The sequence below is a fragment of the Dendrobates tinctorius genome, unplaced genomic scaffold (assembly GCF_039654945.1).
Source record: "Dendrobates tinctorius isolate UK_male_01 unplaced genomic scaffold, ASM3965494v1 ptg000089l, whole genome shotgun sequence".
In the NCBI taxonomy this organism is placed as follows: domain Eukaryota; kingdom Metazoa; phylum Chordata; class Amphibia; order Anura; family Dendrobatidae; genus Dendrobates; species Dendrobates tinctorius.
In genome coordinates this window covers 557,847-568,656 of record NW_027361757.1, presented here as the reverse complement: position 1 = coordinate 568,656, position 10,810 = coordinate 557,847, and the positions used below count along the sequence as shown (strand labels likewise).

Below are 10,810 nucleotides of genomic sequence, written 5' to 3'. Positions count from 1 at the left end.
TCCATTCTGCCTGGATGTCAGGCTGAGTGGTGGCATAATGCCACCATTAAAATGCATCAGGTTGGCACATGTGAGTTGGGTAAGTCCCTAGTGTGGAATTGATGTAGTGTTTTTTTGGTATGTGAATTTTTTTAATGTGGTTGCATACAGGTGAGTGCATCAGGTTGGCATAGGAGTTGTGGAGAGTGCATCACGATGGCACATGTGAGTTGTGTAAGACAGAAACACATTTATTAGTCCATGGATGAGTGGTAGACTTTGAAACAGTCTTTCATACACAGACCAGGTTGGTCATGACAGGTGTCACACTGATAAATGGTGTCCTTTTGTATCACTTTTCTGTAAGACATTTTGCACCTTTTTGTGACCTCCCTCTCTTTGCAGTTTGAGGGACTTCTCCGGGGAAGTGTTGCCCTTGTACAAGGGGGCACCTTCAGTTCCAGAAGTGGAGCCTGCTTCTTCCTGACTGCCAAATATTAGGACCTTGATCACTACTTCCTGGAACTGAAGGAAGGTCCTGGTCTGGCCTGCACATTGTGATAGCATGAAAGCATTATACATTGCAATTGGTATGATGTGCACGACCAGCTTCTTGCACCACGCCTTGGCTTTTCTCATGGCACTGTATGGTTGGAGGACTTGAGCAGAGATCAACTTCCCCCCATGTTCTTGTTGTACCCAATCTGTTTGATTTGTGGACCTGTGAAGAGGTACCTCGCACAGTGCTGGGGGTGCTGCCATCACCATGTATGGTGGTCAAGAAAAGGACACCCTTCGTCCTTGTACTTGATCACAAGCATATTGTCTTTATCTTGGGCTCCGCCCTCACCCTTTCTGTGCAGCTGCCCAACTAGCATCCTAAAGAGGTTTCTCTAATTTTTGTGGACAGTACAGCAGGCTGCGGTAGCTCACGCAGAGACTTGAAGAGTGGGAAGCTGGTATAAAAGTTATCTACATAGAGGTGATAGATAACCTTGATCCCGCAGTGGGTGCACCAAACCCCACACAATTTTCCCACTTACTTCCAAGACAGAGACATTCAGGGGGTTGAGTCTAGGTGTCCTTCCCTTCATAAACCCTAAATTTTTGGGTGTACCCTGAGTTACTCTCACAGTTTGTAGAGCATCAATGTAATGCAAAAATTTGTGGATTGCCTCAAAGTATGTGGAACAGAGGGATGTTGTACAAAACTTCAACACTCCAGTATTGCAGAATTTCTGGCTTGTTCACTATCCCCATGTGAAGAACAAGGCCCCAAAACTTTGTCATTTCTACAGTGTCCACAGGGGTCCAGTTGGCAAATCATGAAGTGGGACTTTGAGATAAGAATTGCTGGGCACACAAATTTGTCTGTGACGCTAAGAAATTTACAAAAAAATCTCAGCCAGTAGTGTCAAATTGGATTCCTGATTGCACCACAAAATCAGGAACCTGTGGCTCATAATTTTTGGGAGGTGAGGTCCATAGAGGGTCACGAACGGTTCATTTTTCTGTCCTGCAGCAACTGCGTGGCGGTTCGGTAGAACTTGAGGAAAATGAGTCAGAATCCTTTCCTTGCCTCCAACACAGATAGTGAAGGAGGACGTATGTCTGCTACACTGATTACTGAGTTTAGGACAAACAGGATGATATTATTTTGACATATGCGCAGTTTGTGTGTGTACCAACTTTTGGTCAAGTGTGTGAATGTTAGGTGCAAACTTTTTTTTATAAGTAAAAATGAAGAAAGACAACGATAACAAAATATAAGAACTTGGTAAAATAAAAAAAAAAACAAAACAGATGTCAAGTTAGAAAAAATAGATTACTGAGCGCCCACAACTAACTGACACAAAAACGGATTATATTCAGTAGAAAATGCTGTAAAAAAATAAAAGTGCAAATAGCTTTGTAATGCTAATAGGCCTAGAACAGAAAAAATGTTTGTCAGAGGTTTGACAGCCATGAAATGGACAAAGAACACGAACATATTTAAAAGCAGAACAGTGATCATTAATCAGGTTGTCAATGACTGGGCAGTAATAATGATGATGCATCAGGAGAACAGTTTGCTGTTTACCCATCATGGCAACCAGAGGTCCTACATTTAGGAAGGTCTAGGTAATGTTACACAGTAATACACTTATAAAAACATAATAAAGCTAGGGTTTTATGACATTACTACAACATCAATGTTCCTTTGTAGAAAAAAAAATCCCACAGCCTTTGACCGTCATAATGCTACAGGTGCATCTCACTAAATTAGAATATCATCAAAAAGTTAATTTATTTCAGTTCTTCAATACAAAAAGTGAATCGCAAATTATAGAGTCAGTACAAGCAGAGTGATCTATTTCAAGTGTTTTTTTTTCTGTTAATGTTGATTATGGCTTACACAAAAGTCATTATCTCAGTAAATTAGAATACTTTATAACATGAACTTGAAAAAATGATTTTAAAATCTGAAATGTTGGCCTACTGAAAAGTATGTTCAGTGAATGCACTCAATACTTGGTCGGGGCTCCTTTTGCATCAACTACTACATCAATGCGGCGTGGAATGGAGGCGATCAGCCTGTGGCACTGCTGAGGTGTTATGGAAGCCCAGGTTGCTTCGATAGCAGCCTTCAGCTCATCTGCATTGTTGGGTCTGGTGTCTCTCATCTTCCTCTTAACAATACCCCATAGATTCTTTATGGGGTTAAGGTCAGGAAACTTCACACTAGACCTCAAGCAGCTTGGATTGTCTGTCTCTCCACTCTTCCTCCAGACTCTGGGACCTTGATTTTCAAGGTCTAGTGTGAAGTATCCACAATCAGTGATGGTTTCGGGAGCCATGTCAGCTGCTGGTGTAGTTCCACTGTGTTATCAAGACCAAAAGACAGCATAGCAGTCTACCAGGAAATTTTAGAGCACTTCATGCTTCCTTCTGCTGTCAAAGCTTATTGGAGATGGAAATTTCATTTTCCAGCAGGCATTAGCGCACCTGTCCACACTGCACAAAGTACCAATACATGGTTAAAAAAAAACAACAGTACCACTGTTCTTGATTAGTGAGCAAACTCATCTGACCTGAAGATGAAGATGAGAGACACCAGACCCAACAATGGAGACGAGCTGAAGGCTGCTATCAAAGCAACCTGAGTTTCCATAACACCTCAGCAGTGCCACAGGCTGATTGACTCCATGTCACGCCGCATTGATGCAGTAAGGCCGGTTTCACACTAGCGCATTTTCAACGCGCGCACGGCCGGGGGTAGCTCCGCCCCCGATCCGGCTCTCTGCCCGGCGTGCCCGCCCCTTCCTTGTAGCGCCGCCTCCTAGCGGACAGCGGCGCCTGCGATCGGCGCACCCTATCTTTAGCATAGGGTGCGCGGATCGTGCGCAGGTCGTGCGCTAGTTGCGCTTTGACCTGCGCTGCGCACTTATGACGGTGCGCCGTGCGCGCCAAAATCCGAAAAGTTCGATTTTGGCGCGCACGGCGCACCATCATAAGTGCGCTGCGCAGGTCAAAGCGCAACTAGCGCACGGCCTGCGCTCGATCGGCGCACACTATGCTAAAGATAGGGTGCGCCGATCGCAGGCGCCGCTGTCCGCTAGGAGGCGGCGCTACAAGGAAGGGGCGGGCACGCCGGGCAGAGAGCCGGATCGGGGGCGGAGCTACCCCCGGCCGTGCGCGCGTTGAAAATGCGCTAGTGTGAAACCGGCCTAATTGATGCCAAAGGAGCCCCAACCAAGTACTGAGTGCATTTATTGAATATACATGTCAGTAGACCAACATTTCGGATTTTAAAATCATTTTTCAAGCTGGTGTCATAAAGTATTCTAATTTACTGAGATAATGACTTTTGGGTTTTCATTGGCTGTAAGCAATGATCAATCAACATTTGTTTGTAATGACTCTATATAATATACGAGTTTCACTTTTTGTATTGAAGAACTAAAATTAACTATTTGATGATACTCTAATTTTGTGAGATGCACCTGTATGTTCACACCACATTTTTAGCCTTGGTCTAGAGCATATACAATCAAGAGAGTTCACAACAAGCAAGCTGGACGTTTCCATAGGGCTCTATTGCCAGAGGATTAAAAAGAGAAAATGATTTAGAATAGCACAGTAGACTACGCTTTTCCATTTTGAAAGAGCCAGTAAAAAAATAAAAATTAAAAAAATTACCAAAATTAAGATGGAAACTTATGGGCAATGGATGCCACTTGTCAGGGCATATTTTTCGGTAGTAGAGATGGTCGAATTTATTTGTAGGACTCAGTATTCCTTAACCTCCATTGGGGAACAGAGTCCCGACTCCAGGCGGCTCTTTTGATTAGTAGGCCAAGTACATCATCATGCTGCAATTATGACACTGTGGTGCCACACATGCTGTCAGGTAAGAGGAGGCTGTTCACAAAACTCCCATCCAGTGGCCATCGAATATTGACGTGGCCACTGGACCAAGGTCCTGCAAAGTTGCTTATCTCGAGTTGGGAGCCTTTCAAGGGATTAAACAGAGGCCATAGAATGTGCTTTAAACGTAGCCTGTATTTCATTCCAGATTTTAGGAGTCCAAAAAGCGGTAAAAGAAAGAAAATGAGATTGTGTGCTATTCTATAACATATGTTACAGATCACTTGAAAGTAGTGTGATGGTGTCCTTGATAAGTGCATTTAGGTCATGTTAGCCCTACCACTTTGGAGGCGTTAGTGAACACCACATCTATAGACCGCTGCATTTTTTTTGCAACGGATGTCAAACCAAAGCCCAACCAATAGGCCACTGGGGAAAAAAAAAAAGCACTCGACAAATGAGCGGTTGGATACAAATATTTCTTTGGTCATTCTTTAAAAGATAATACATTTGGTTGATTCACAAAGATAAAGGTTGACTGTTCAAGTGTAACCAGAATTACAGAGCCAGGTTGGTCCTATGACGTTAGAATTCAATTTCATATATACTTTATCATATTCTTTTTACAAATCAATCTTCATGAATAAACTATACAGTAATATGAGACATTATGGTTTCTGTGGACGAAGAGGACAAGAAATATAAATCTTTATTGAGGCGAGTTCTATTCTGAGACTTTATCCAATATAGATCATTTCATTTTTAAAGTTGAAGTGCTGACAAGATCTTTCTGAACGCTGCAGGATTTCATACATTGTGAACACAGACTGGCACTAAAAAATGTAAAGGGTTCCCACGATGAAAATGCTTTTTGCGGTTTTTCATGATTTTACATACCGTATGTCTGATACAGAATACACCGGTGCCTGCTGCATGTTTATTAAGCTTCCAAAATAAAAGATGCAAATTGTCACCGTTTAAAGACCACTCAAAACCTGAAAATGTACATGTTTGTTAATCTCAATATAGTATATCCTTCCTCAAGCAACACTGTAGGAATTCAGGATTAATACACTTGCTTGCAAGAATGGGATTTGGCAAATTTGAGAATAGCAGCAAATTTTTTTCAGTTTACACACAAAATTTAAAAGGGAACCAGGCATCCTATTCATGCTGCCCGAACTGCGAGCAGCAATACATTTTGGTTGATATCCTGAATATGCCTTTTAAGGCTTTATTATGGGTCCACCATCTGTTGACAACTAAATGTATTGGTCTATATGGTTTACTGCTTGTCGACAACTAGATTTATTGATGTATATTGTTCTCAGGAATTAACAAGTATGCTTAGGGCAGTTTATGGTGAGCCGTCGAGGAGAGGCGGCACTTTTGTTGTTCATCAATCTAGGGTGCCAAACTCCATGGCCAAGTACCTTCTAGGGTGTATGTATAGGGTATAGTTAGTGCCCCTTGGTGTCGCCTGGCATTGGATTGGGCTTTTTGAGCAAAGCGCCCTTTCCCAAATTTTTTTTTATTTTTTAAGCTTGATTTTTGGTTTTGACTGTTTTGTTGGAGTTTAGGATTTTAATACATATCTAATAAAAATTTGACTTAAGGGTTTTTTTTTATGTTACAACATAATCATAATCCTCCCATTATTGATATGTAAAAAAGGGGGTTTCCAAACCCCTTTTATATAAGAAACACATTCAGAATATCAAAAAATGTACACATTCTTTAAATTGCTAGCCACTATCATTCCTGATTTAGCCAGTTATTGACATATACTCTGATAACCAAGATGTCAAGTCACTGGCATAGCAGAGTAAAAACAAAGTCCAGGACGGGACCAATTAGGGCCGGCATGATCTATAGATGTAGGAGAAAATTTGATGAGCGCAACTTTTTTTTGTTTTGTTAGTTTAACTCAGATTTAGATCAAAAATACCTTTACATACAGAAAAGCCTACATTTTCTGGATTCGAATATAAGCAAGGTTTTAAAAAAAAAAAGCTACTTTGAGAGAAACACATCAACAAATACTTTATGCACAAATCGTCAACCCTCCCACCCCCCCAACCCCCAAAAAATAAAAAAATGCAGTTTTGCATAGTTATGGAATTTAATAAGGCACCTCCTGTGGAGAAAGCTTGCTTTGCTACATAGTCTATCGCAATATTATATCTTATCCTGAAATGTTCGGGATTATTTTTATTTACCATAAGGAAATTCTATTAGCAGAATTCTGCAAATGCAAAAATAAGGCAGCAGCGCTGTGTCCTGTAATCACCGTCTAATAATATGGTCAGATTGGAAATGGGATTTCATGAATACGGTGTCACCTGTGATTAATACTGTAGGAGGGGTGACAATAGGTAAAATACTGGACTACATTGAAAATATTTGAGTGTTTGTAAAATTCTGTCATGACTTTCCATATTACCGGTCTTATTTGCCTATGTAAGGCCGGTTTCACATTTGTGCTTTATGGCGCTTCGACGGCCTGCGCAAGGCCGCCGCTAAGCCGGCTCCCTGCCCGCCCCATCCGGTCATTGCCTCCTACTAGCGCACATGGACGCTTGCGATCTGCGCACCCCATCTTTAGCATAGGGTGCGCAGATCGTGCTTTTGAAGGTGCGCCGTGCGCGCCAAAATGCAACATGCTGCGTTCGGCGCACACGGGCGCACCTTCAAAAGTGTGCAGCGCACGGCCAGCGCACCCTATGCTAAAGATAGGGTGCGCAGATTGCAAGTGTCCATGTGCGCTAGTAGGCGGCGATGACCGGATGGGGCGGGCAGGGAGCCGGGAGGGGGAGGGGCTTAGCGGCGGCCATGCGCAGGCCGTCGCTGCGCTACAAAGCGCAAATGTGAAACCGGCCTAAGAGATACACTGTGAAACGCATTCATCTTAGTTACAAGAGAAGGAAACATGATCGAAACAGGGTGCCCATTTCACCTTACACTTCAATGAGCCCAAGTCTATAAAAATGGTTGTCCAGCCCCAGAAATAAATAAATAAGCTTTAATTAGCATGTTACATAACATGCTTATAGTGTTCAATTATTCCAGGCACCATGGTCATCTGGTAGTGGCTCTGGTCCTGAGCTGAAATGGTCAGCCAGCCCCCTCCACATACTGCTCCGGCCATGTGCTGACACAGGAAAGGCTGCCCAATGTCGTAGACCCATGACCGGCGCAGCGTGTGAAGGAGGCCGACTGACTGTTCATTTCAATAGATGTCAGCCCACTTCTCTGTGTATGCATTGACCATGACAGAAGACAGCTGGCTCAAATGTTGAAATCATCCATTACTTAAAAAGGGCTTGTCCACACAGTGTTCATTCTTTTTTTTTCTCCTTTGTTTTGGGTTGAGAAGGTTAAAAAACAAACAAAAAAAAAAAAACAATTTTACAGTAGGAAAATGAATCAGATTTTTAAGTCCCATTCACATGTTTTTTTTCCCTCACGCAATTTAACCAGTATTTTTTTTTTTTTTTAAAGCAGCATGTCAATTCTTCCAGAGAATTTAACTGTTCCCCGCTCCAATTGAGATCAATGAGAAAAAAAAACAAAAAAAAAAACACTATTCGGAAAAAAAAAAATAAATAAAAAATTGAATTTGACCATTATGTTTTTGGCTGTTTTTTTTTTTCTATTGAGATAAATGCAAATAGCCATAAAAACACTGAACATACCCTTAAAGCTTAGCTATGTACTTTTTTCTTGGTTAGACAACAAGATGTTTCAGGTTTTTTTTTTTTTATATACTAAATGGACGTCAGGTCACCCAAATATGAGAAGCCAATAGTAGATAAACGTCAAACTTAAAGAAGCACTCTTCCTCTCATCAAACTGTGTATCCTGTTAATATATTGCAGTCACCATATTATACAGCACTGTGTACTTAAAATTGCCCATTTTCCCTTTCTACCCAAATAATTCTTCTGTTTTCCATTAGGTCTATGACATCACGTGATTAAAAACTAACTAGCCGAATCCTTCTAAGATTCATGTACAAACGAGGTCAATTTTCCCTGGTCATCACTCTCTGGAAAAGTTCCTGGAAGGAGCTGAGCAACTGAGTCAGGAATTGAAGGGGGAATGATAAATGCAGGGATAAGAGACTTCCCATTTCTACAAAGAGCAGAGAAAACAGAAGAATTAGCTGGGTAGAAAGGCAAAATGAGCAATTGTCAGTACACAGTGCTGTATAATATGATTGCACTATATTAAGAGGATAACGACTGAAGGGAGGAGGAGTGCTTCTTTTTAGGAATACTCTTCTATCCTCAAAATGCAACGCTCCCATTTCTCCCATCTTCTTGCTTGTTGAGGGGCAGTCTGCTCCCATTGGTTTTTGGACCAGTGGTATGGCAGAGTCACTGGCCCGACGTGTGCTGAAGTCTCCAATGCTATAAGCAGAAGCAGCTTTACTCATGCAGCATTGGAGGAGTGCAGGGGGACTGAAGTTGGCCGTATTCAGCGATCCAGCCAATTTCACCTTGGCACTCTCAAGCTCTATAGCAAAGAGCTTGCAAGCGCACACTCCTAGACAAGTCACCTCTGATATCAGAAGTGGGCCTGAACCTGAGAGAGCAGCACAATATAGGGCAAGAAACCTGGATTTCACCAAGGTATCACTTAATGGACTGCTTGGTGCAGTTTTGATAGAATCCCCGGTTTCTCTTTTATAGATATAGCAGGGCTCAGAAAGCTGTGTATAACCACACCCAGCAGCTAATGTGTACATTGGCAGCAAGCTGCCAGTCAGTGGTGGAGGCGGGATTACACAGATAAGATGGACTGCTGTGCACATGAGACCTAGTCAGGCAGTAATAATCTCCTGCTGATAAAACACTGATTGTATTGAATCTACAACACAACCTAATAAGTGACACATCCCTGCAGTCAGGATTTCTCGCCTTATATTATGCTGCGCTGACATTAAATAGCAAAATCCTACTGACCGTTTCCCTTTAAGCAACCAGGCTAGCAACTGCATTAAAAGTTTATGCCCTCTCTGTACTGAACCAAATAAGATCCATTCTTAACCCCCACAGAACTCAACGAATACATTCCACATGTCTAATGGTGATACCTGTGTAATGAGTCTACAAAGGATAGTTTAGTCCTTTTAAGGCAAACTGGTTTTGTTGGTCCTGCAATTCTTACTCAATTTTATAAGGCCCCCTAGGTGGCATAAATTCTCCAATTCCAAATTACACCTGACTGAAATGCTAGGCATGTACCATTTTTTTTTTTTTTTTAAAGAAACACTTTTTGTAATGCAACTTCATATATAATAATGCAGCTCCTCTAGATCGGACAAGAAATAACTTTGGCCTTGGTCTGTTGCCGTGGAGCCTCTCGATTATAGAAACTATATAAAAAAATATACAAATTATTTTTATGGCCGATTCCTTAATGCCCTGTACATATAATATAGATTTCATTTGCCAGCCCACCAACTTCAGAACGGTCCACGAGGGAAAGTAATTAGCTTTTCAGTGGTTTCATCTGTTTTTGGTACTATGATGAGCTCTCGAAGGTAATGAGTCCCCAGTGCAGATGTGCTTGTAATTACAAAGGATCATAAGGCGGCTCAAGGGTTCATAGGATGTCCAGAAAAACACTGCGATGTGGTCAGATCATAGCCATGTTCTCAGATGTGCTGTGAGCATGAGGAGTTGCCGGAGTGCTGGTTCCTGCCTTATAGCTCTTTGGTGCCCTGCTTGCTTTTAGAAGGACCAGGAAGGTATCGGTAGAGATTGCCCCAAATTCAAAGGCAAAAGTTCCATAGTAAATCAGAACATTTATTATGAAGGTCCATTCGCACAGAGCAGCCATATGTTGAAGCACAAAACCTTCCTGTATGAATAAGACACCACCTGAAAAAGTTAGAGTTAAGGAAACGTAACAAAGAACAAAACAAAAAGGTTTTAGGTCACATTGTGAAAGCAGCCTTACACTGTTTTTGTGCTATGGCACCAGTTCGTTGGTTTTGTCCGGGCTTACGCCTGAACCCCTCGCAAAACAGGATTCAGGAGTATGCTCCGACAGTGCCATAGACTATAATGGTGCCAACAGAGAGCACACGTGCTTTGTTGTGCATAATGTTCGGGCGTGTACGTCTCCTGGAGAAAGACACCCAGACAAGGTCTACTACATCTGAGTGTCCGCCTCCAGTAGGCGTATGCGCCAGGAAATGACGCCAGACACAGCGTTCACGCTGTCGGCACCATTAAAGACTATGGCCACCATCAGAGCATACGTCCGAATCCAGTTTTGCAGGGCGGTCGGCTGTAAGTCCAGACGGGACCAACAAACAGGTGCCAAAACCCAATGTGAAGGCACCCCAAGATTAAAACAAACAAAACAAAGCAACAAGCAATTATTTGTTTCTTTCTTTTGCAAAATCTTGAAACAGATCAACAGGTTTGTCTAAATCAATTTTGGAAGGTATTAAACATAAAAGATAAATTCA

General features: G+C 42.1%; 1 protein-coding gene across 1 annotated transcript in view; it reads right to left on the bottom strand.

Annotated features, from left to right (window-relative positions):
• Positions 1 to 4,791: 4,791 nt before the first annotated feature.
• The window catches only part of LOC141098181 (transmembrane protein 150A-like), a 190,884-nt gene continuing 184,865 nt past the window's right edge, over positions 4,792 to 10,810 (bottom strand). The window contains exon 7 of the mRNA XM_073585757.1: positions 4,792 to 10,214. Coding sequence (XP_073441858.1) covers positions 9,970 to 10,214 — 245 coding nt within the window. The 3' untranslated portion in view covers positions 4,792 to 9,969. The remainder of the gene's footprint in view (positions 10,215 to 10,810) is intronic.